Genomic DNA, 26,262 nt, shown 5'->3' on the forward strand with positions numbered 1-26,262 from the left:
GATAAATGAGTAACAGTGATTAATTATGAATAATTAACATTGGAAATGTTTCAATTCAGAAGTTGTGAGACCACAAATTAAATATTATTGAGGCCTGTGGAAGGAGCAGGGCCTTCAGTTATGTGTGCTCTACGTTAGATATGTATGCCCTTATTCTTTTCACATCCCATCCATCTGCACATTTTCAAACTCCTCTCTTTCCTCTTCAGCACCCTCTTTTTACTCTCCCCTGTATGCACTCCCTCTCATCTCCCTCATTTTACCACCCCAAACATGCACTGCACTCATTCCCATTTAAGCACTTTATTACCTTTTGATTTGCCTTCTAAATATTTTGACCTCTGTGCACTCCCTTCACAAACGTTTACACTGAATTTCGTAACTAGAAAACATGACTATTGGTCTGTGTGCTCTGCAGAGACGCCAACCCACTGACAGGCACTTTGCTTTACCTTCAGCTTAAGCACCAGTGCTCTGAGTCAAAGCCCCTCATAAACACGTGGCACGCATCATTGGTGCAGTATGCAAGAGTATTAACATGCACAAAAAGAAATACAGACACAGAGCATGATTAAACTGCTAACTCTCGTGGCAAATGCAACATTAAGTGAAACATGTGAACTAAGAGAGGAACTAAATCGCTTTTTAACTTTCATTGTTTACATATCAGTCCATTTCTTTGGTACTAATGCTAAGGGCATGACGATAGGGCCAGTTTTAAAGTCATAGAGCAGACAAGTGCCTTTACTGCAAGCACCTATTTCTATCTTTGTGCTCGAATCAGATATTTGGATTAATTTCACAAGGGAACAAAAATCCTGTGTGTCTTATGAATCAATTTTGTGAGGGAACAAATACATCCGCTCCACTTCTAAAGGAGTCAGCGATTTGCAGCCAGGGCCTGGGGTGTCACAATGGGGGAGGTTAGTGTGACAAGTGGTGTCAGTACAATCAAAATAACTCAAGGATAGCATTATAACACTTACCATTACCAAAGCCAAGGCACCAAGTTACAGGTGCTTGCAACCACTCCTACTGCGTGACGAATGGAGAAAGGGTGTGAGTTATGCCTGTGAATGACAGACGGCTGTCCTCATGCAGGTATGACAACTCTGACACCTGAAACCATGACGCTAATAGCGTCACTAGCCTAGAGTGAATACTGCCAAAGTCCATAATGGAAATGAAGGGCTTTAAAGCACTCAGCCCTGTGTCGTGCGTCAAAGTGTAGAAAGTTGATTTACTGCCTGACTTCTCTTTCTTGCTTCAAAGCAAGGTGGGGCAAGCAGCCTGGGACAAACAGCCCAGACTTAAATGCATCGATTTGTTTAGAGTTACGATGGTTATGATCACCTCTCTGAATAAATCGATCTATTTATTATTTTTTGCTATAAATGTGTAGGAATTTCAGAGGGTGCAGTCCCTCAGCCCTGCCCCTGGAAAAAAGTAAAAGTTGCACTTCTGAGTTATGCACGATCGCTTACAGCAGCAATCAGGCTTCTGTAACATTTAGATTTTAAGGTGGCAAAAATAAGGTTGCTAAATTAGTACACGTTCAAAACCCTAGTGAACATACTAGACGCCACTATCATCAGGTTCTTAATATCTTGCCTCATGCTTTGTTCTCTATTTTTAGTTCTAGGCCTGTGTTTCTATGATTGTTCATATAGATGATGTGTTCTGCGACTGAGTATAACCCAATGGTTTGCTGATCTCCACTTGTGAGTGGCTTAGATATGTCCATTAGTAATCATTTCTACAACAGATTGATTATTTTACTGCATCCATTGACTAAATTCTTTCAAACCAAATAGGTTAAGCAGTGGCTTCACATTTAAAACTGCATATATATTGTCTTTAAAATGTTGCAAGATTATTGGCTAAATGATGGCAGGCAGCAAGGAGCAAGACTGTTTACTCAATACACATTGTTCAAGATGTCAAATAATATTTCTGGATTCGAGCTTCTTTTGATAAAAAATGAACACCCATTGTTTTTTATTATTAGTTTAAAAAAGAACGGCGTTCTATTTAAAACTGGAAATGCAAAATTAAAGAAAATCAGACTCCGTAGCCCCAGTCACGTTCTAAACTTTGCACAGATTTAAGGTGTATCCTTGATTCACCTTCCTCCCCTGAACATTTACACTTCTCTCTCCTCGCCCTCTGGTTACACCCTCAGATTCAATGAAGGCCACGCTGCTTGAATCAGATGTGCAAGGACCAAATTGAAACTGATGTCATTTATTCTTTTAGATTAGAAAAACTGTTTTTTGTTCGAATCAAATTTGATAAATATCTCACAGAGCAATAACTTCCTGGTATGTGAGTTGAAAAGTGAGCACTTATGGTCCACGAGGTACTTCACTATTTTACCATTTCAACAAGCCTTAAGATGTTTGATTTTACTACATCTTCTAGGGCTGGAAGTGGATCACTTGGCATAGAAGCCAAATGGTGAACTGGAATGTTGTAAGTAATGAAGAATTATCATGAACTTTATCAAATTCATTTATGCACGCATATTAAATCCCTTACAAATGTAAGTAACCCATTATGCCCCCTATTATATGGTCTTGAATTTCCACGGGGGCCTGTCATTGGGATTACCTGCACCATTGGTATTCAGAGGTTCTCATTAACACAGCAGGCGCTTCCACGTTTCCCGCAGGGACACAAGCTGCAGAAAGCACTAGAAGCCTCTGGGAGAAAATGTGGGAGTCGGGGGGAATGGGAAATTACCATTTCTCAAAGGATTCAAAGTGTTATCCAGCAACCAGAGATTTAATAGAACCCCTGAAATAGCTGACTCGGAGGTGCAGAATTAGTATGCCAAAATCAAGGGGATTCATGTCCCGAAATCAAGAGGACGCATAATGAAGCGCAGTTTAACATGCCTCCCAAAGTATTAAAATGAAAGGTAAGACCAACTTCGTTGCCTTCAGTGATTTTTGAAGCAAACAATATCCTAACTTTAGGAACTTCTGAAAGACCCGATTGTTAACAACTCTAAAACTGTATTGATGGAATCCCTAGTCATGTCTGAATAGCAGATATACTATGTTATGTGTCCAGATGATGATAGCAAGACGCTGCTGTCTTTTTCCCCAACCCGTTGCAGATTCAATAGAGGTGCCTTAGTAAAAGACTGGTAGCATATTTATTATTTTTTTTAGAAAATCTGGATGACTAGCAAATTAGCTAGCATGGAGGATATCGGAAAGTTTAACCAACACCCTGTGGACGAGGAGGGAAGATGGAATCTGGGCCTCAATGTTTTTAAGTAAACAGGCATGTTTTCATAGTGGCGTTAGCCTAGAACACTGGTCAACAGCTAAGGTCGGTCACCACAGAAAACAACCTCTGTTTCACCATGACGCCACTATCTATACCCTAAATGCAAGAAGAAACATGGGTACTATCATGGTTCACCAGTGTCCTAATGAGGTAAATTACAGACATAAAGAAAATATCAAAAAGGATGGAGGGTAATGGATCATTCAGATTCTAGTTCTCACTCCCTGACCAAACTGACAGGACTTTCTCATATTTTCGGGATACAGGGCTATGCGCAAGCCGAAGTTGGATGAATCTGCTTTCCTCTGGAATTAGGTTTCATTACAGTAGGAATCACTACAGCCTGTCAATCAAAATTAAGTTGCTAAGCACAAAGTGACATTTTGTAAGCTTGTTGGACGTGTCTACAGTGATGCACTGGGACATATTCACAAAGACATTTTGGAGTAGGTAAATTTGAACTACTATAGTACTCTTTCACATACTCTTACATGTGTTTGTGATTTGGCCCCAAGGCATCTCAAATGCAAATATTTTGGGTACAGTCACACACCTTAAGTACATTCTCCTTTCGAAAATAACAAGGGGTATCCATTTATTACAAAAGAGTAATAATACCTGTCCTTGCAGCACTGTAGCAGGGATCCTTTACAAGTGTACAGTGCCTTTTACACTGCCTCTCTCTTCTGCACACATTACTTTCTCATGCTTTATTTAATGGATGCAGGACATGGGACATTTATTTTCCGACACCACCAGCATGTACTGTTTTTATATAAACTCTCAAAGGCATTTGACCAGCAGTTTAGGTGCTAGAGGAGCAAAACAGCAATGTAGCCAACTAGGTGTGAAACCTTAACAGACATGGGAAGCAAGAAGGACAGAACAAAGAAAGAATAATCTGGCTCAGGCAAAGGTTGACAGAACAATAAACTGTAAAGCAGAAGCCTTAATTGTAGAAGAAGAATTAATAATGGTTGTCTTAGGCCTTACCTATGCCTTTCTGCTGGGAGAACACAGATGTGAAGGAAGGTGACCCTGGATAAAACATAATGTAGAAAATAGTACTAGATCTGATAACTGAAGAAAACTAAATGAGAGATGTCTTGATCTTTCTTATTGAACTGCAGTTGGTGGGGATAGTTGAGACACAAGGTTTTGTAGGAAGAACTGTGTAACAGATGTTCAAAAGAAGAAAGAAAGGCACTGCTTAATTGTAACAGTGTGCGGCAGAGAGAAGGCGACAATAAATGTGGTTATTGCTTCCCTCATTCTTGGGATTAGGACGATGAAGAAGGTGACTCTCAGTCCTGCCTAAAATGTATCAGATGACACTCAAAATATTAACATTTGCGCTGTCTGCTTTCATTTTCCCCAGTTGTATGAGATCTGTAGAACACTCACTCACAGTAGACTGATGGGACATCTTTGTTAGCAGACAATTGTTCACTCTCCCCAGTGTTTCAGAAAAGTTGGAAATATATTTAGAGTTCCCAAAGCAAAATGAAAGTCTACATGGTGAAAACAAATTATGCAGATATTTACTACATAAAGTAGATAAACTTGAATTTAACATTTTTAATAACATTGTCCTTGGTCTCCACATATTTAAAATTGATGCTACTAGTAAACTCTTCAGATGGATTTGGAAATGGGCAGTGAAAACAAACTTGGGACCTATCAGACTTAATGAAGTGTGACTGTTTTGTTCTTACTGACTGGGCTTGGAGCAAAATAAACTTCAGAGAAACGAATGTGCTAATGGTATTTGCTCAAGTATGAAATAATTTGCAATTTCTATAGTGCAGCTGTCAGAAGACGTTCCAGCACTGCTGCAGACTCTCCCAGGTAGTACATTTCTGCACAGAAAAAAAAAACATGTTTTCAGTCTTTTGTTTTGAAAGAGGATTCCTCACAGGAGGCCTAAATGACAAGTGGAAGAGTATTCAACATTTTCAGGACCAAGTAAGAAAAGGCTCAGCCACCCAGACAGTGCGCCAAATAAAAGGAGCCTTGAGCAGCAGCTGGTTGCAAGATCTCAACGTTCTGGAACAAGCATAATGATGAATTCTCCTTTTAAGATAAGCAGGACCTTTATTTTAAAAGGCCAGAGATCACAAAACGTGCCAGAGTCAGCCTTCACATCGAGGGCAAGAGCGAGTTCATTATCAAATCTGATCCCAGGGTTTCTAGCCTGCAACACCGGAGAAGGGGGAGTACCCAATTCCCGTGACCACCAGGCACTGGACCCCAGAGTGGGAGATCAACGAAAGAGTATGACCTCGGTTTTAGCCGCATTGAACTTGAGACATCTTGACTTCATCCAATCTGCTACCGGCAGTAGAACTGAATGAAACGATTGTTGAAGATTACAGTTAGACTCAGAAAAAGATAACAGAAGCTGTGTGTCAACAGCGTAAGACACCACCTTGAACCCATGGGGTTGGATGATGTCATCCAAGTGTGCCATATAAACATTACGAAGAGTAGGGCTGATGGCAGACTCCGAGGGTCACCAAAACGAAGGGGTTTAAAGGAAGATAGCAAACGAGGAAGAAAAGTAGATGAGAGTGATCAGAGAGGTAGGACCATATCCATTCTAGGCCAGGTCCCCAGTACCACAATCAGTGAGCCACTGAAGCAGTATATGATTAGATTCTGTATGAAAAGCAGCAGGCAGGTCCAGGAGGACCACTATAGCTGCCTGACCCTGATACAAACTAAATTTTTCAAATTCAGAGACTTCCAAAACCACTGATTCAGTCCTGTAGCATGGTCGGAAACTGGATTGCGAGCCATGAAAGAAATTGTGATCTTCAAGGAACTAAGTTAGTACAAGTAAATCTTGGATATGTTCTGCATATGACTAAGGTGCTCCAGATGATTTGAGATCTGTGATGAGACAAATGGTGAATGAAATGCACTACTCTTAAACAACACAACTAGACATGGAAAACTCTGTTTTCTGTGTCTGTCCACTGTAACTGTGGTTGAGTGGCACCCTCTAGTGCACTAGTCTACTTGTTTACCCTTGTAGAGGTAATAAACAGCTGGACTTAATTTGTGGTGGCTTTGTAAGTATTTATTTTGTATGTTATTGGTCAAAAATAGCACAGCACGTGGGGTATCATCATGATTACTTTAATATTGATTTACATATTTGTTTTCATTGTCTATTTCTTCTAAAGTGCAGATTTATTTTGGCGAGTACAGTGTCTAGTGGGATTAAAAAGCTCTTCCATAACACTTTCAACAGAAAACTGGTTTCATAGGAATTGCCTCTACCCAAATATGGCAAAGGCCAGCATTGACTCTTGAATCGTCAGATACTAGGTAGAATGTTGTATACCTTTACACTTACAGTTGAGGTATCATTGAGTAAAGGAAAACACTTAAAATTTCTACAGTAAACAAATCATTGATTTGCTAATTAAACTGCTTGTTTAAAATGGATGATACTTTTATTTGCGTAGGATGAAGTGCTTTTAAAATTAAAGAGGCAATGTGTAAAGTATTTGTGCACACACACAGCAGCACGGTGAAAACACCACAAAAGTACTCCACGCCAGTTTAGAAAAATAGCCAATAATAATCTGAGTCAAACAAGACCACAATGACAAAAGTCCAACATACACAATTCGAGGCATGAATTTTGCAATATTAAATCAAAATGCAGTGCTTAAAAGTTAACAGCTCCAACCAGGGCTATCTGGTCACGCATGACTGGGGCAAATCCAAAGGTTCAGTCCAACCACGATGGAGCGCAAGCCGAGGACAGGAGTCACGGAGACCCGCAGACAGCACCTTGGTTGCGTTGATGCTCAGAGATGATGCATTGACGAAAGGAGGGGATGCGTCGCTGTTGCAGGCAATGCGTCATTTCCAAGTTGGCCAGTGTTATTGATGTGCTGATGTCAAGAAGCAATGTGCATTGGTTTTGATGCATCAGCCAAGTTGGGGCTGCGTTGTCAGTCAGGGTCGTTGCATTGCACAGTCGGCGAGTGTTGTCTGCATCTTCGGTCTGCAGCCGAAAGCGCTGGTTCTGATTGGCTCACCGGTGTGTGTTTATGCATCGGTTTCTTGGGTTGCAGCACCAGCCTCTCACTTATAAGGGCCCAGGACTTGATTTGGCACCAGTTGGTAGAGCAGGACTCCCAGCAGAGGAGCCCATGTGCTGGTAGCAAGATGCAGAAGAAGTCTTTGATATCCCTAAGACTTCAGAAAGAGGAGGCAAACTTAGTCAGGCCCTTGGAGACATTTTTGCAGTTGCAGGATATAGAGAGGTAAGTCCAGTCCTCCAACTCCCTGGGAAGAAGCAGCAGGCCAGCACAGCAAAGCAAACAGCAAATTGGCAGTCCCTCCTGGCAGCACAGCAGCCTTTCTTTCTGGCAGAATGTCCTTAGTCAAGAAGTGTTCTGGGTATGTGGTGACAAGAGGTTCATATATCCAAAAAGTCCTTTGATGTAGGGGGTGACTTCAAAGGAACTCTTGGAAGCGCGCAAGGACCCATTTCAACCCAGCCCTGTCTCCAGACTGCCTGTAGGGGATAAATCAGCCCCATGTGTACTGGCAGGACACAACGTATTCAGATGTAAGGGTGAACTAGCTCTCCCTCTCCCTGCCCAGGAACACTATCATTATGCAGATAAATGCAGATGTATCCCCTGTGACACCCAGCCTTTTCTGTTTTGTGGCTGTTTAGAGAGACTGCACAATTGTAGCTGTAACCCAAACTTAGAAGTATATTCATAGACAGGCTAAGGCACAGAATGGTTAAATTAAGACAATGCCAACTTTCTGAAAGTGGCCTTTTCATATCTGCAATTTAAAAATCAACTTTACCAAAAGATTTGTTTTTGAAAAGTGAGTCCAGAGACACTGAACTCCATAATTCTATCTTTTCCCAATTGGAAATTACACTTCAAAGATGTTTTAAGGTAGCTCCAATGTTATCCTATGGGAGAGATAGTCCATGGAATAGTGAAAAACTAATTTTAGAGATTTTCACTATCTGGACATGTTACATTTAAAAGTACATGTCCAACAATTTAAATACACTGCACCCTGCCTTTGGGGCTAACTATGGCCTACTTTATTAGGGGTGACCTACATGTAATAAAAAGGAAGGTTTGGACCTGGCAAGTGGGTATACTCCCTAGGTCGAAATAGCAGTTTAAACTGCACACCCAAGCCCAGCAGTGGCAGGCCTGAGACATGTTTGAAAGGCTACTATAGTGGGTGGTACAATCAGTGTTGCAGGCCCACAAGTAGCATTAAAATTTACAGGCCATGAACACATATAGTGCTCTTTACTAGAGACCTAAATATGCCAATTGTGGATAAACAAATGTTACAATGTCATCCAGAGTACTACCAGTTTAGCATTGCTCAGCAGTGGTAAAGTGCCTAGAATCCTAAAACTAGCAGAAACAAGGTCAAAAAAGGAGGAGAAGAAAGGCAAAAAGTCTGAGGATGACCCTGCAGAAAGGGCCATTTCCAGCAAAGATGTTACAAGATGGCTTATAAAATTACCAATCCAGAATACAATATTAGGATGGAGGACATCATGGGCAAGAACATCACCACCACCAGCAATGCCACAAGGGCAACCCAGCTCCTCATGTAGGAGATAGCCAATCATAATGCAGAACTATATGAATTAGAGGAAGTCTGTGAATAAGTGGAAAGAATCAAATCAAATCAAATCATTAACATTTATAAAGCGCGCTACTCACCCGTGCGGGTCTCAAGGCGCTAGGGGAAAAAAGGGGGGGTTAACGCTGCTCGAACAGCCAGGTCTTTAGGAGTCTCCGGAAAGTGGAGTGGTCCTGGGTGGTCCTGAGGCTGGTGGGGAGGGAGTTCCAGGTCTTGGCCGCCAGGAAGGAGAAAGATCTCCCACCTGCCGTGGAGCGGCGGATGCGAGGGACAGCAGCAAGTGCGAGGCCAGAGGAGCGCAGGTGGCGGGTGGGGACGTAGAAGCTGAGGCGTCTGTTGAGGTATTCCGGTCCCTTGTCGTGGAGGGCTTTGTGTGCGTGGGTGAGAAGTCGGAAGGTGATCCTTTTGCTGACTGGGAGCCAATGCAGGTGTCTCAGGTGTGCGGAGATGTGGCTGCTGCGGGGTACGTCTAGGATGAGGCGGGCTGAGGCGTTTTGAATGCGTTGCAGGCGATTTTGGAGTTTGGCTGTGGTCCTGGCGTAGATGGTGTTGCCGTAGTCCAGGCGGCTCGTGACGAGGGCGTGGGTCACGGTTTTTCTGGTGTCGGCGGGGATCCAGCGGAAGATCTTACGGAGCATGCAGAGGGTGAGGAAGCAGGCGGAGGACACGGCGTTGACTTGCTTAGTCATGGTGAGAAGAGGGTCCAAGATGAAGCCGAGGTTGCGGGCGTGGTCTGTGGGGGTCGGTGCGGTGCTGAGGGCCGTGGGCCACCAGGAGTCGTCCCAGGCGGACGGGGTGTTGCCGAGGATGAGGACTTCCGTTTTTTTAGAGTTCAGCTTCAGGCGGCTGAGCCTCATCCAATCTGCCACGTCCTTCATACCCTCTTGTAGGTTGGTCTTGGCGCTGGCGGGGTCCTTGGTGAGGGAGAGTATAAGTTGGGTGTCGTTGGCGTAGGAGGTGATGATGATGTCGTGCTTGCGTACGATGTTGGCGAGGGGGCTCATGTAGACATTGAAGAGTGTCGGGCTGAGTGATGAGCCTTGAGGTACGCCGCAGATGATCTCGGTGGGTTCTGAGCGAAACGGAGGGAGGTAAACTCTTTGTGAACGGTTTGCGAGGAAGGAGGCGATCCAGTCCAGGGCCTGGCCTTGGATCCCGGTGGAGCGGAGGCGGGTGATTAGGGTGCGGTGACAGACGGTGTCAAAGGCAGCCGAGAGGTCAAGGAGAATGAGGGCGACTGTTTCACCGTTGTCCATCAGGGTTCTGATGTCGTCAGTGACTGAGATGAGGGCGGTTTCAGTGCTGTGGTTGGTTCGGAATCCGGTTTGTGAGGGGTCGAGCAGGTTGTTGTCTTCCAGGAAGGTGGTCAGCTGTTTGTTGACGGTCTTCTCTATTACTTTGGCTGGGAAAGGCAAGAGAGAGATGGGGCGGAAGTTTTTCTGGTCGCTCGGGTCAGCCGTAGGTTTCTTTAGTAGGGCGTTGACTTCGGCGTGTTTCCAGCATTCGGGGAAGGTAGCAGAAGAAAAAGAAGAGTTGTTGGCGGTCTGGAGGTGCGGGCCGATGATGTCGTCGGCTTTGTTAAAGATGAAGTGCGGGCAAGGGTCCGAAGGGGCGCCGGAGTGGATAGAGTTCATGATGGATTTGGTTTCTTCCGTGTTGATGTGGGTCCAGTTGTTGAGGGTGATGGCCGGGGGTGCGGGTTCGGTGGTGTTTGGTTGGGTCTGGTGTCCGAAGCTGTCGTGGAGGTCGCTGATCTTGCGATTGAAGAAAGTGGCGAGGGATTCGCACAGATCCTGTGAGGGCGTGACAACGTTGGCGTTGGGGTTGGAGAACTCCTTGACGATGCTGAAGAGTTCTCTGCTGTTGTGGCTGTTTTTGTCCAGTCTGTCGGTGAAGAAGTTCCTTTTGGCAGCGCGGATCAGGTGGTGGTGTTCGCGGGTAGCGTTCTTGAGGGCGTTCATGTTGTCAGCGGTGTGGTCCTTACGCCAGGCTTTCTCAAGGGCGCAACAAGTTTTCTTTGAATCTTTGAGGGTGTCAGAGAACCAGAGAGGTTTTTTGGTGTTGGTCTGTCGATGCGTGCTATTGAGGGGAGCAAGGTTGTCTGCGCAGTTGGAGATCCAGTTTGTGAGTTTGAGGGCTGCGTCGTTGGGGTCGGTGGTGAGGGTGGGTTGGTTGGCGGCTAGTGCGGAGAAGAGTTGCTCTTCAGGGATCTTGTTCCACTGTCGACGAGGGATGGGTTGACTGCGGAGGTGGCGGGTCTCGCGTCGGAATGTGAAGTGGACACAGCTGTGGTCGGTCCAGTGTAGGGCGGAGGTGTGGCTGAAGAAGACGTGTTTGCTGGCGGAGAAGATAGGGTTGAGCGTGTGTCCGGCGATGTGGGTGGCGGTGTTCACCAGTTGTTTGAGGCCGAGGTTGGCGATGTTGTCGAGCAGGGTGGTGGTGTTGGGGTCGTTGTTTTGTTCCAGATGGAAGTTGAGGTCGCCTAGGAGGATGTAGTCCGGTGAGGCGAGGGCGTGCGGGGAGATGAAGTCGGCGATGGCATCGCTGAAAGGGGCGCGTGGTCCGGGAGGACGGTAGACGAGGGATCCTCTGAGGGTGGTCCTCGGGTCGGTGCAAATCTGAAAATGCAGGTGTTCAGCGGCGAGAGGGGTGTCTTCGGTGGAGGTGGTGACGCTGATGGAGTCTTTGAAGACGATGGCGATACCTCCTCCTGCTTGGTTGGTGCGGTCTTTCCTGGAGATCTTGTAGCCTTCGGGGATGGCGGTGGCGATGTCTGGCGCAGAGGAGGCGTTCATCCAGGTCTCCGTGATGAAGGCGACGTCCGGTGCTGTGGAATCCAGGAGGTCCCAGAGTTCGACGGCGTGTTTGTGGACGGAGCGAGCGTTGACTAGGATGCACTTGAGGTGGTTGATGGCGCGTGGGCTTGTGGTCGTGGTAGTAGCGTGGTAGAAGATGCGTTTGCAGGAGTTGCAGGTGAAGGGTCCATGGGTGCGTTTGGGGTGAGCTTGGAAGCAGGTGTTGGAGCGTCCTGGGTTGAGGGCGTGGAGGGTGGTGGGGTCGTAGCGGATCAGCGGGGCTTGGGAGAGCTTGGGACCAGGGGTCGTGGCGCTGGGCGCGGGCCAGGCGCGGACGGGGGGAGGGGTCAGCTGGGGCGAATGGGAGCTGGGGGGCGGGGGCGTGCAGGAGGTCGCGGCGGGAAAGCGCGAGGGAGGGGGGGACAGGTAGAGTGAGAAGAGCTGGGGGAGGGGGGTTTAAGGGTGGAGGGGGTTGAGTGTTAGGAGGTTTAGGAGATTAGGGAGAAAGATAGGAGTAGGGTTGTGAAGATAGGGGAGGGGGGTTGTAGAGGTGGGTGAGGGTGAGAGGTAGAGTGAGAGGATAGGAAGATAGGTAATAGAGGGGGTGGCGGGAAGGGGGGGAAAGATAGAGAAGTAGATAGAGAAAATAGATAGATAGAGAAATCGATAGATAGGGAAATAGATAGAGAGATAGGAAGATAGGAGGAGGTGGAGAGTGAGGGAGATTAGATAGTGGGATAGAGAGATAGAGAGATAGGTAGATAGGAGGAGTGAGGGAGGTAGATAGTGAACGGGTTAGATAGGGGAGATAGAGAGGGGGATGCGAGTGAGGGAGGGGGATGAGGTAGGAGCAGGAGGGCAGGCGCGGGGAGAAGAAGACGGAGGAGGCAGAAGAGCCGAAGGCAGAAGATAGAAGACCAGAGGACCGGAAGAACAGAAGAACAGGGAACAGAAGACCGGAAGAACAGGGAACAGAAGACCGGAAGAACACAGAAGAACACAGAAGAACACAGAAGAAGATACAGAAAACGAAGAACAGAAGGCAGAAGACCACAGAAGAAGATGAGGAAGAAGAGAGAAGACAGGGAAAAGAAGGGTACAGCAGAAGATTACAGATGAGGAGCGAGGAGGAAGAGCAGAGAAGAAGAAAAGAAGAAAAGAAGCAGGAGAGAGGGTGAGTAGCGCGGGGCAGAGCGAGGGGCTGGGAGGTGGGGGGGTACTTACTGTTAGGTGGGTCTCAGGAACTCAGGAACCTGGAGGAGCTGCAGCGGCAGGGGGCGCGACCTACCCTTGGGTCAAGGGTCGCTACCACTGTCGCGCAGCGGCCGCCATATGAGGTAGGAGGGGGGGGAGGGGTCAGCTGGGGGCGAATGGGAGCTGGGGGGCGGGGCGTGCAGGAGGTCGCGGCGGGAAAGCGCGAGGGAGGGGGGGACAGGTAGAGTGAGAAGAGCTGGGGGAGGGGGGTTTAAGGGTGGAGGGGGGTGAGTGTTAGGAGGTTTAGGAGATTAGGGAGAAAGATAGGAGTAGGGTTGTGAAGATAGGGGACGGGGGTTGTAGAGGTGGGTGAGGGTGAGAGGTAGAGTGAGAGGATAGGAAGATAGGTAATAGAGGGGGTGGCGGGAAGGGGGGGAAAGATAGAGAAGTAGATAGAGAAAATAGATAGAGAAATCGATAGATAGGGAAATAGATAGAGAGATAGGAAGATAGGAGGAGGTGGAGAGTGAGGGAGATTAGATAGTGGGATAGAGAGATAGAGAGATAGGTAGATAGGAGGAGTGAGGGAGGTAGATAGTGAACGGGTTAGATAGGGGAGATAGAGAGGGGGATGCGAGTGAGGGAAGGGGATGAGGTAGGAGCAGGAGGGCAGGCGCGGGGAGAAGAAGACAGAGGAGGCAGAAGAGCCGAAGGCAGAAGATAGAAGACCAGAGGACCGGAAGAATAGAAGAACAGAAGAACAGAAGAACAGGGAACAGAAGACCGGAAGAACAGGGAACAGAAGACCGGAAGAACACAGAAGAACACAGAAGAAGATACAGAAAACGAAGAACAGAAGGCAGAAGACCACAGAAGAAGATTAGGAAGAAGAGAAGAAGAGAGAAGACGGGGAAAAGAAGAGTACAGCAGAAGATTACAGATGAGGAGCGAGGAGGAGGAGCAGAGAAGAAGAAAAGAAGAAAAGAAGCAGGAGCAGGAGAGAGGGTGAGTAGCGCGGGGCAGAGCGAGGGGCTGGGAGGTGGGGGGTACTTACTGTTAGGTGGGTCTCAGGAACTCAGGAACCTGGTAGGCTGGTTATTTTCTAGGTGAAAACTGGACATGATTGAAAACATTAAATCAGGATATTTTTGAAAAGTAAGCAAAGTCCACAACAGCGGAGTAAAACAAACCAAGCTAGCTGAAGTACAGAATGAGATTTTGGGGACATCTACGTCAAATTGTTATGCTAACTGTTGCAGGTCCAGATAGTTCCTGCAATGCAGTCTATTTCTTGAGATACACCACTGCAGGGGGTTTCCTCTTGTGGTTCCAAAGTGTCACTATGCCAAAAGCTAAACATTTTAAACACTATGGGCTATATATTATAACTGTTGTTGTTCAAGGAATGTAAGGCGACAGAACAGCAGGGTGGGGATCAAACAAAATATCCATGTTTTGGAGGATTACTATTTTTTGTTTAATCTGACCCATGGCAAGAAATTGCTTGTGCTGAACGCCTCACATCCTACAGTTGCTTACTGTTGAAAACTGAGATTTTGGTTTTGATGTAAAAGTATTAGAAAAATGAATTGTGTTTGTACAGTTCTGGAGCAGTGCCAGGCCGGCAATATGAATCTTGCTTATCTGCGATTTCGTAGTGCAGGTGTTTGGGATAGTTAATTTTCAAAGTTAATATTAATGGTTACAGGCAGTTCTTGAGGAGGAGCACAAAAAGACTAGCTCTAAGACAAGATGATGTTGATGGTTGTAATTGTTTATATGATCTGAAAGAGACTTCTAGTTGCAGATTCCTTACCTTAGAATTTTCCCCAGGCATCAGACTGGATCCAGAGATTTTTCTTTGAGTAGTACCCTGCGCACAGTCAGGTGGCATCGGTCGACTCTCCTTCCGTCGTTGGCATCGTGGTTGCCGTAATGATGTTGCAGTGGTATATAGGTGCCACCTCGGCACGCTAATGTCAGTTCTTTTCTTTCTGCGCAAGCAACGCTCAGATCCAAAGAAGAGCTGGAGAAGAGAGGACGCCAGTTCCGTCTTCGATGGGGACAATTATCATCCCACGCCTGAGAGTTTGGTCATTCAGGCTTCTTCCTCTTCTGGTACATTTCCATTGGCGCCCCAGATAGGGAATCAAAACAACTGGACCAACTTGGGAAGAAGATATTATTTCCTCCAGTCTGGCATTGTGGCTCGTGAACACCACATTCCTTTTGGGCCGCTAAACCCATACTTTATGGGATATGGTCACGCAGGTGCTGCCACAAGTCCTGGTGGAGGCCCGGACTATTCTCTCCCAAGCTGTTGCTGGCGGGAGAGTTGCAGCCAGGTTCATGATTTGTTGTGGGCTGGAGACGACCAACTCACAAGGCAGATCAGTTGCTTCGACAGTGGGCTTGAGGTGCCACACTTAGTTGAGGATTTCGGGCTTTTCGGGGGATGTCCAGCAGTTGTTCATGGACATGCCCATCTATGACACCCATCTCTTCGGAGTCAAAGCGGACTCAGCTCTCGAGCGGCTCAAGGAGCCCCGAGCTACAGCTCAGTCCCATGGCCTCCCAGCTACTCCTCGCCTCCCTCAGTCTGCTTTTCACCCATTCGTGGCTACAGAAGTGGCACCTAACCATGTCCATTGTCCTCCAGCCACCATGCTGTGCATGCTGCCCAGCCTCTGCATGGCTACAGACACAGGATCCAATGTCCCCGTGGATCAGGGAGCCAGCGGACGGCCCAGTCCACCACCCCCTCCGCTGCAGCCTCCAAACCTTCCTAATCCATTGCTTCATCATGGACCAGTTGGAGGCAGAATTCGCCATCACCTGCCCCACTGGGAATCCATCACGATGGACAGGTAGAGTTTGCGAATCGTCAGAAGGAGCTACTCCCTCCCCTTCAAGACTGCTCCTCCTGTCATGCCACCATCCTACGATCAGATGATGGAGGATCACTTCGCACTTATCTGCAAGGAAGTTACAGCTCTCTTGGCCAAGGGAGCCATAGAGAGAGTCCCCCTGTGCCAGATTAGGTCAGGGTTGTTATTCCTGCTACTTTCTAGTGCCCAAGAAGGACAAGGGCCTCCGCCTAATCCTAGACATCCTGTCCCTCAATCTCTTCCTCAGAAAGGAGAAGTTCAAAATGCTCACTCTGGCTCTGGTCCTATCTACCCTGTACCCTGGAGACTGGATGGTAGTGTTGGACTTGCAGAACGACTACTTTCATGTTCCTGTCCTGCCTGCCCACAGCATTACTTGTAGTTCGTGATAAGTCACAAGCACTTTCAGTTTACCGTGCTCCCCTTTGGCCTTACCAGTGCCCCTTGGGTGTTCCTAAAAGTGATGGCGGTGGTCTCAGCTCATCTGCGCAGGCTAGGGTTTCAGTCTTACCCTACCTGGACTACCGGCTGTTGAAGGCGGGCTCACCCCAGGTTGTCGTCATCCACCTCCAGACTATGGCAGACCTCCGGCATTCGTTGGGGTTCATTAAAAAACATGCTGAAGGCACACCTGACTACGTCTCAGATGCTGTCTTTCATCTGAGCTGTTCTGCACATAGTGCAGATTCGGGCTTGTCCTCCCTATCTGTGAGTCCAGGAAATTCAGGCTTTGATACCAATTTTTTAGCCTCTGTCCTGGGTTTTAGTGAGAATTAATCTGAAGCTGCTGGGCCTCATGGCCTGCTGCTGGTCACACTTGCCAGATGGCATATGCGGGCTCTGCAGTGGGACCTGAAGTTCCAGTGGGTGCAGTATCAAGGGAATCTCTCTGACATGGTCCAGATCTGAGAGGGAACGGCATCAGATCTGCAGTGGTGACTTTCGAACCGCGATTGGGTCAATGGCAGATCACTCTCCCTTCCCCAACCAGACCTGACAGTAGTGACAGATGCGTCACTGCTGGGATGGTGCTGCCACATGGAGGAGGTGGAGATCAGAGGTGTCTGGTCTCAGGCGGAGTCCGGTCTCCACATCATTCTTCTAGAGCTCAGGACAATCAGGCTTGCATTGAAAGCATTCCTTCCCTCTCTCTCTCTCTCTCTCTCTCTCTCTCTCTCGGGGAAAGTGGTGCAGGTGTTCACGGACAACACCACCGCAATGTGGTATTGCAACAAGCAGGGCGGAGTGGGGTCGTGGTCCATTTGTCAGGAGGCTCCGCACCTGTGGACATGGCTGGAATGTCAGGGCATGTCCTAGTGGTTCAACATCTGGCGTGCTCTCTGAACATCAGAGCGGATGAACTTAGTCGTCAATGCATGGTCATTCACAAAGGGCATCTCCATCTGGAGGTAGTGCAAAGTCTTTTCAGCAATGGGGAGAGCCTTGGTTCGATCTGTTTGCCTCTGCAGAGAACGCACAATGTCAGCTGTTTTGTGCACTGGAGTTTCCAAGGCAGCACTCATCCTGTTACACTTTTCGTCTCTGATCTCAGGCCTCTTGTACGTATTTCCGCCTACACCACTTCTGCCCAGAGTTCTCAAGACGATCAAGAATGACCAGGCCCAAGTGATCCTTGTGGCGTCGGACTGGGCACGAAGAGTTTGGTATCACAATCTTCTAAGTATGGCCATCAATCCTCCACTCAGACTGCCTCTTGGGGAGGATCTCAGCAGGGAACGGTTCTCCATCTGAACCTGTCCAGTCTCTGGCTTCTTGGGTAGAGATTGAGTGGCTGCAGTTGACAACTTTCAACCTTCTGCCCGAAGTCTGTAATGTTATCTTGGCAGCCAGGCGTTCCTCCACCAAAACGGTATACGCCTGTTGTTGGAATAAATTTGTGTCATGGTGTAATAACAAGCCTGTTGATCCTCTTTCTACACCTCTTTCTGAGGTACTTTATTTTGTACTTTCTCTTGCCCAGCAGGGCGCTGCTCTGGGTACCCTTAAAGGTTATCTGTCTGCCATCTCTGCTTTCCTCATACTACCAGATCAACCCTCCTTGTTTAAATCTCCCATTGTTGGGAGGTTCCTCAAGGGTCTTACCCACATGTTTCCGCATACCTCATTCATAATGCCCCAGTGGAATTTGAAGTGGGTACTCACTTACCTTACGTGTGCTCCTTTTGAGGCCCTTCATAATTGTCCTCTTCAGCTTCTCGCTTTGAAGACAGCCTTTCTTGTATCCATCACCTCTGCTCGTAGAGTGAATGAGCTGCAAGCTCTTTCTTTGAAGTCACCCTTTATCTTTGTCCATATTGACAAAATGATGCTTCGTACCAGGGCCTCTTTCCCCCTTAAAGTGGTCCATCCCTTTCATGTAGGCAAATCCATCACCTTGCCTACTTTTTACACTCCCCCACATCCTTCTCGTGAAGAGGAGAGACTTCACGGTCTGGATCCAAGAAGACTGACTGTGTCTAATGCAACCATACAAAAGAATTCCAGGTGGACCATCAACTCTTTGTTGGTTATGTGGGTACGAAGAAAGGTCGGGTGGTGCAGAAAAGTACCATCTCTAGATGGGTTGTTCTCTGCATCAAAATTTTCTACACCTTGGCTAAGAAGCAGCCCCCTGAGTGTTCGCATGCTAACTGTACCAGAGCAACTACTGCAACCACTGTTAGCACTCAGAGTTCTAGTCCTGGACATCTGCTAGGCAGCAACATGGGTGTCCCTGAATATGTTCACTAAACACTACTGTATGGACAGTCAGGTCCGCAGGAATGGCTTTTTTGACCATTTAGTCCTGCAGGACTATTTAGTATGATCTTGGTTTGCAGACCTACCTCCGGGTACGGTATTGCTTGGGTATCTAGTCTTAAAGTACAGAATCTGGAATTAGAAGTCTCTATCAGATGAACGAGTTACCTTTGGTAACTAATTATCTGGTAGAGACATATTCTAGTTGCAGATTCCTTACCAACCCATCCATCTTCCCCGCTCTTCGAACTGATTTCTAGGGACAAAGACTCCCTTTCAGGGCCCTAGTTCTGGCACACACGTCTCAGTGTTCTTCACCGCTCCGCGCTTCTGGCATGGAAAGTTGTGAAAAGAAACTGACATCAGTGTGCCGGGTTGGCGCCTATATACAACAGTGATGTCATCACGATGACCACGACGCCAACAGCGGACGCGGAGTCGACCACGCCACCTGACGATCCGCAAGTGTACTGCTCAAAGAAAAATCTCCAGATCCAGTATGACGCCTGGGGGAAATTCTAAGGTAATGAATCTGCAGCTAGAATATGTCTCTTACAGATGTTTCCTTACCGAATGTAAATAAAGTGTTCATCAGGGCCATATGTATGAAGTATTTTATTAGTTGCAAACCGTTTTTTAGGCCGTTAGAATGCTTTCTGTTATGTACTAATTCCATTTTAGGAGGCAGAAAGGATTTTCCAACACTTAACATGGGGTTCCAAGTAGATACGAATGGGTATCTAGAAGGGGCATGATGTAGGCATCCTTTACCAATATTGAATCACTTTTGTATGTATCAATGTTTTGCGACTAAAACGTGGTTGCAAATCATTGACATTTTTCTGACCTCCAAGTTGGGATGGTAACACATTCACAAAAGGCATGGGGCTTCCTCTAGGACGCCCTTGTGAAGTTAAAAAAAAAGTTTGCTGGGGAGTAGGCAGTGGTACATTTGACCGCTGCCAACTCTAAACTATAGAAAAAGGTGATCTTTCCTTTTTAAACACAGTCCTTTTTCCTCTATGGAAAATGGGGTGCATTAATATAAAGAATTGCTTTATTTAAAGACAATCACAATCTGTGGTCTGTAATGGCCTCCAACGACAGTGAATTGCACTTTACGACCTACTTCATAAATATTGAGGTAGTTTGGATTGCCTTCCATTCCACCTCTGAATTTTCCGAACCGACCTCTTTGTACAAAGTCTTGTTGCAGCATTATTTACTGGTCATAAAAATACTGTCCTCAAATTGAGACCGGTATTTTGAAAGCCATAGTGAAAGGGCCTTAATTTTATAAAGGAGTACCATGGAACCATAGAGGTTCATTCAAAATTGTTAGTGATGGCATCAGCAGCCTGTATAGAGAAAGAAATTGGTATAACAGTGTTTGTAGCATTCAGTGGAACGTAGTAGTTTGGAATTTGTTGCATTTGATTTTAGATTTAGGTCTTTCTCAAATTAAACTTTGAAACTATACAAAAACAGTTGTGTTTAGAGTTAGACGTTTTGTTATTTATTCTTACTCAGTACACCTGTGATGCTTTCTTCCTGTTATTTCACTATTATGATGTCACAGCAACCCTGAGAGGAGGAGATTGCGTGCAGGGTCTTATACTCGTTTCGCCTTGTTTCCAGGAAAACAGATATCTGGGTGACAATCATTTAAATTGCTGTATTACTGAAGGCACCGAAGGAGGATTTATTGTTGCTTCGATCATGGACTGGACAAATGCCTTACTTTGGAAATGCTACGAGATAACGTATCGGTGTCACCCATCGGTGTACCGAGACCTCTGGATCGAACTATGGTCAACTCATGGGCTAAACCTTTACCTGAATCCACAATGCCCTTTGTAGCCGTCGGACATAAGAGTAACTGAGTACTGCCTGCTTCTGCAGTTCATTTCGCTAGGATTCCTGTTCTGTCGATTCACAAATCACTCAAGATAAGCACAACCTGAGCATTCCCCAATGACATCTTTCCCTAGCAGTAGTTGGCCTTCAGCTCAGTTGATAACGAACGACACTGCAGTATTTTTTGTAGATAACATTGATTTATGGCCTACAAAGTCAATTCTTGGAAAGCTTAACTCTGTGTTTTCCCAGAATGTAAGTGTGGGCTGTATGGCCACTTTTACAACTGGTAAATTCAGCTTCCCTTCAATTAAATCCAAAATATTTTTTGCGAGTCGACCTTTTTCCCGCAACATTGGCCAGTGGTACTGAAGAATGTACTGAGAGCAGAGCCGCAGGTAAATGTGTGGAAGTGAAATGTCCTTACAGAATCAGGCCTGTACCTCTATTAAATTCCCGTACTTAAAAGGCAAAGGCATGACAGTTGTTTTAATGAATACATCACAGTAAATATACCATGCTGTCCACACAGAAAAGTAAAAGATAATTTCAAATTTTGGATGTTAGAAAATGTGCACAAGCCTCTGAAGAGTACACTCACTAAATGTATGGTTTTAAAAGGCCTGCCAGCTGCTTATGTTCGTTATGGGTCTCTAGGTTGTCAGCTGTGGCACAGGGAGAGCTGTGTTCTAATCCCACCTTCCCCATCTGACCACACTGTGCAACTCACTTGTTATTCCTAAGAAGCCTCTATTCCTAAGGCTCAATCCGTGCTCAGAAATACGACATATGCAGCATTGAGTAGCATCTATTATTAAGACATTTTTTACGATTTGTTTGGAGGCACTAGCAAAATTTCTGTTGGGCACAGTAGATATTTTGTTTGCAAATTAATGTACCTTGGAAATAAACTGCTTATTAAACCTTAAAAGTAGAATCGAGATAATCTCTCATAAGCAACTAACTAAATATATTTTATTTCCTAAGACAATTTGTGTAAAATACTTTTCATTGAAAGAGAATCTTAATTTTAACACGTTTTCTCCTCGCACAACTTTTTTTGAAGCAGCATTTATTTTCAGACTCTTTAAAGGTTACAGAATTACACATATTTTGGGAGCAGATAGACTTTTATATCCATGTATCTGATAGAGACTTCTAATTGCAGATTCCTTACCTTAGAATTTTCCCCCAGGTGTCAGACTGGATCCAGAGATTTTTTTTCTAGAGCAATACCCTTACACATTGTAGGTGGCATCAAGTCAACTCCGAGGGTGTTGTTGGGGTCATAGTCGGCGTGATGACGTCAGGAGTAATACATAGACGCCACCTCAGCGCAGTGATGTCAGCTCTTTTCTGTCTGCGCCATGTGCTGATCCTGAGAGAGCTACACTGGTCTCTATTTGACTGAGTTCGACAGTTTTGTCGAGTTTTTTGGTGAGTTTTTGGTGCATCGAGATGTCCCTGAAGACCGGTTTCAAGCCGTGCGAGGACTGTCACTGCATGATGTCGGTGACAGATTGCATCGGGTCTGTTTGTGGTGCTTGGAGCGCGACTACGACCAGAAGTTGTGCTCCGAGTGCCGGGCCATGGACCCGAAGGCCTTGAGGGAGCATTCCCCCAAACTCATGACGACCCGGCGCTCAACTCTGCGTAGGTCCGGGTCTTGCTTGAGAGGACGGTCTCAAGACCATTTGTGGAGCCACCACCATTCTTCTTCTTCCAAGTCTTCGGGCACAGGTAAGAAAAAGAAGTCATCAAAGCGGTCCAATCGCTCTTCCACTTCACCCCATCATTCGACTGATGCGACGTAGGAGGAGCATCGACGCTCAAGGCCTCCGTCTTTGGAGCCTGCTTCTGGGTCCGCTCCGTGCTTCCCCGAATTTCTGGGAGCCAGAGCGGCCCCCACCCAGTTAAAGGAGTTTTATGAGGCCATGCACCTCAATTTTAGGTGGACCGACCCCGATACGGTGCCTTTGGGCCCAAGGGGTTCGGACAATGGGCCTTTGGGTTTCGTGCCGGCGGCTTTGGCTCGGGCCACCGAGGCACCCTCTGGATCCGCTCGCAGATTCGCACGGATGCCGGTCGTATCACTGAGACCTTCCCTGGTGGCGGTTCGATTGTCGACGCTCCCGATGTTGGTAGTGCCCATCATCGACGTCGACCTGATCCTTATCCCTACGACTCGGAGCGGCATCGACCGACACTGCCTCTGTCTTCGATGGGGCCTACTCACCCCAGGTTAGATTTGGACCATTCTCCTTATGGGTACGAATTCGGGGAAGGATTGGAGGGATCCCTGGACCCTTATGAATACCAGGATGACCAATCTTTGGACTGGGCACAGGAATTGGGTGAGGCCAGTGGACTGAACACTTCTCCAGACGCTGGCATGCTGTCTCCTCCTACCGTGGCTATGGCGGAGGGAGCAACTTATGCTATGGTGGTCAGTAGGGCGGCTGATGTCTTTGAGCTACCTACTGTAGAGGTCATGTCCAATTTCCTGACGGAGGTGCTTCAGCCAGGGGTTTCCACATCTGAGCGCCTTTTGCCATTCAATGAAGCCTTCACTGATGTCCTTTTGAGTACTTGGTTCAAATCCAACTCAGGGGCTCCTGTGAACAGGTATATAACACGCCGCCATCAGCCCGCCCCGAACGACCCTAAATTCCTGTCCCAACACCCCACGCCTGAGAGTCTTGTCATCCAGGCTTCCTTGGGGGTGCGCATTCCTTTCTGCACTCCCGGATAGAGAATCAAAAAGGCTGGAGCAATTTAGGAAGAAGATCTTTTTTCCCTCCAGTCACGCGCTGCGGTCCGTGAACGCCGCATGCATTTTGGTCCGCTATACCCACTCTCTGGGGGATACGGTGGCGCACGTTCTGACGCAGATACTGGAGGACGCCCGTGCTATCATCTCCCAAGCTGTCAGTGATGGAAGAGATGTGGCAAAGTTCACGATCCAATGTGGCCTGGACACGACCAACGTACTGTGCAGATTGGTTGCTACGATGGTGGCCTTGAGACACGCACCTGCTTGCGTACTACTAGTTTTTCGGGGGATGTCCAACAGTCTCTAATGGACATGCCCTTTGATGGCTCCCATCTCTTTGGGGCAAGGCGGACTCAGCCTTGGAGAGATTCAAGGACTCCCGGGCTACGGCTCGGTCCCTTGGTCTTTCCACTACCCCTCACCCCCAACAGTCCACCTTTTGCCCCTTTTCGTGGCCATGGAAGGGGGTCCCTGTCGCATCCCCCACCCAGGCACCATGCCACCCATGCTGTTTAGCCGGTGCGTGGCCCGGGACACGGAATCCCACGTGGGCATGGGACATGGAATCAGAGGTCTGCCTAGTCTACCCCTGCTCCCACTGCAGCCTCCAAACCCTCCTAGTCCGTCCCCTCACTCCAATCCAGTTGGGGGCAGGACTCGCATCACCAGCCCACTGGGAATCCATCACTACGGACAGGTGGGTTTTGCAGATAGTTCGAAAGGGCTATTCCCTCCCTTTCAAATCTACCCCACCAGCCATGCCTCTATCAATCACCCAACTCCCGGAGGATCATTTGGCACTTCTTCGCCAGGGGGTCGTGGCTCTCTTTGCCAAGGGAGCCATAGAGAAGGTTTCTGTGCCAGAAGTAGGTTGTGGGTCGTTATTCCTGCTACTTTCTGGTGCCAAAAAAGGACAAGGGCTTACGTACTATCCTAGATCTTCAGCACCTCAACTACTTCTTCAAGAAGGAGAAATTCAAAATGCTCACCTTGGCTTAGGTCCTGTCTACCTTAGACCCAGCAGACTGGATGGTAGCGTTGGACTTGCAGGACGCATATTTCCACATTCCTATCCTGCCTGCCCACAGACGTTACCTGCGATTCGTGGTAGGTCACGAGCACTGTCAGTTTACCGCGCTTCCCTTAGGCCTTACCAGCGCCCCTCGGGTGTTCACGAAAGTGATGGCGGTGGTTGCAGCTCATCTGTGCAGGTTAGGGGTCTTTCCCTACCTCGACGACTGTCTGTTGAAGGTGGACTTGCCCCAGAAAGTCGTCTCCCACCTTCAGACTACGGCGAGCCTCCTGCGCATGCAGCAGTTCACTATCAACGTGCCAAAGTCTCATCTGACTCCCTGTAAGATGCTCCCTTCCATCTGAGCTGTTTTGGACACAGTGCATTTTCAGGCTTATCCTCCCAAAAAGCGAGTCAAAGTATTCAGGATATGATTCTGATCTTTCAGCCTCTGTATTGGGTTTCGGTGAGACTGACTCTGAGGCTGCTGGGCTTCAAGGCCTGCTGCATCCTGCTAGTGACACATGCCAGATGGCATATGAGGGCTCTGCAGTGGGACTTGAAGTTCCAGTGGCTGCAGCATCAGGGGAATCTCTCCAACATGGTCCAGATCTCGGAGGGGACTGTGAAAGACCTGCAGTGGTGGCTTTCGAATCCGCACTGGGTCCACGGCAGATCCCTCTTCCTTCCCCAGCCAGATCTATCCATAGTGACAGATGGGTCGCTTCTGGGTTGGGGCGGCCACATGGGAGATGTGGAGATCAGAGGCCTCTGGTCTCCGGCAGAATCTGGGCTCCATATCAATCTTCTGGAGCTCTGGGCGATCAGGCTTGCATTGAAAGCATTTCTTCCCTCTTTCAAAGGGAAAGTAGTGCAGGTGTTCACGGACAATACTACTGCCATGTGGTAGTGCAATAAACAGGGTGGAGTAGGGTCCTGGACCCTTTGTCAGGAGGCAGTACGCCTCTGGACATGGCTCAAACATCAGGGCATTACCCTGGTGGTTCAACATCTGGCATGTTCTCTCAACTCCAGAGCGGACAAACTTAGCTGTCAATGCACAGCCGATCACGAATGGCATCTCCATCTGAAGGTGGTGCAAGGTCTCTTTCAGCAGTGGGGAAAGCCTTGGTTAGATCTGTTCGCCTCCGCAGAGAACACGCAATGTCAGCTGTTTTTCGCATTAGAGTTTCCAAGGCGGCACTTTCTCAGAGACGCTTTTCGTCTCGAGTGGAACTCCGGCCTCCTTTACGCCTTTCCACCTATACCACTTCTGGCCAGAGTTGTCAAGAAGATCAGGAACGACTGGGCCCAGGTCATCTTGGTGGCTCCGGACTGGGCACGGAGAGTAGGGTATCCAAAGCTATTGAGCATGGCCACCGATCCTCCACTCAGACTGCCTCTTCGGGCAGATCTTCTGTCGCAGCAACAGGGGACGGTTCTCCACCCGAACCTGTCCAATCTCCGCCTTCATGCGTGGAGATTGAGCGGGGACTTTTGATCTTCTTCCCGAAGTCTGTGATTTTATCTTGCCAGCCAGGCGTCCCTTCACCAGAACTGTATACACCTCTTGTTGGCATAAATTTGTGGCATGGTGTACCAACAAACATGTTGATCCCCTATCTGCCCTTCTATCTGAGGTTCTTTTGTTCCATTCTTTCTTTGCCCAGCAGGGCTCTGCTTTGGGCACCCTTAAAGGGTATTTATCTGCCATTTCGGCCTTTCTTAGGCTACCTGATCAGCCCTCACTCTTTAAATCTCCTACTGTAAATAGATTCCTTAAAGGTCTCATGCATTTATTTCCTCCCATTCCATTTATCATGCCTCAATAGGACCTCCGTCTTGTCCTTCCTTACTTAATGTGTACTCCCTTTGAGCCGATGCACAATTGCCCTTTACAGCTCCTCACTTTCAAGACTGTCTTTCTTGTTGGTATCACTTCTGCTCGCAGAATGTGAGTGAGCTTCAAGCCCTTTCTTCCAAGCCTCCATTCTTGTCTGTGCACCATGGCAAAGTGGTGTTGCGCACTAA

The 26,262-nt window shown here is 47.5% G+C and overlaps 1 protein-coding gene across 4 annotated transcripts in view; it reads left to right on the forward strand.

Annotated features, from left to right (window-relative positions):
• AKAP7 (A-kinase anchoring protein 7) overlaps nt 1-26,262 on the forward strand; it is a 1,205,386-nt gene that overhangs the window by 965,111 nt on the left and 214,013 nt on the right. Inside the window, exon 8 of one of the 4 annotated variants that reach the window (XM_069234877.1) lies at nt 20,228-20,888. The exons of the other annotated variants lie outside the window; for them this stretch is intronic. Within the exon in view, the coding sequence (XP_069090978.1) occupies nt 20,228-20,247 (20 nt within the window). The 3' untranslated portion in view covers nt 20,248-20,888. Of the gene's footprint in view, nt 1-20,227; nt 20,889-26,262 lie in introns of those variants that run through there. 4 annotated transcript variants of the gene reach the window in all.

This window comes from Pleurodeles waltl, chromosome 5 (assembly GCF_031143425.1).
Source record: "Pleurodeles waltl isolate 20211129_DDA chromosome 5, aPleWal1.hap1.20221129, whole genome shotgun sequence".
Lineage (NCBI taxonomy): Eukaryota > Metazoa > Chordata > Amphibia > Caudata > Salamandridae > Pleurodeles > Pleurodeles waltl.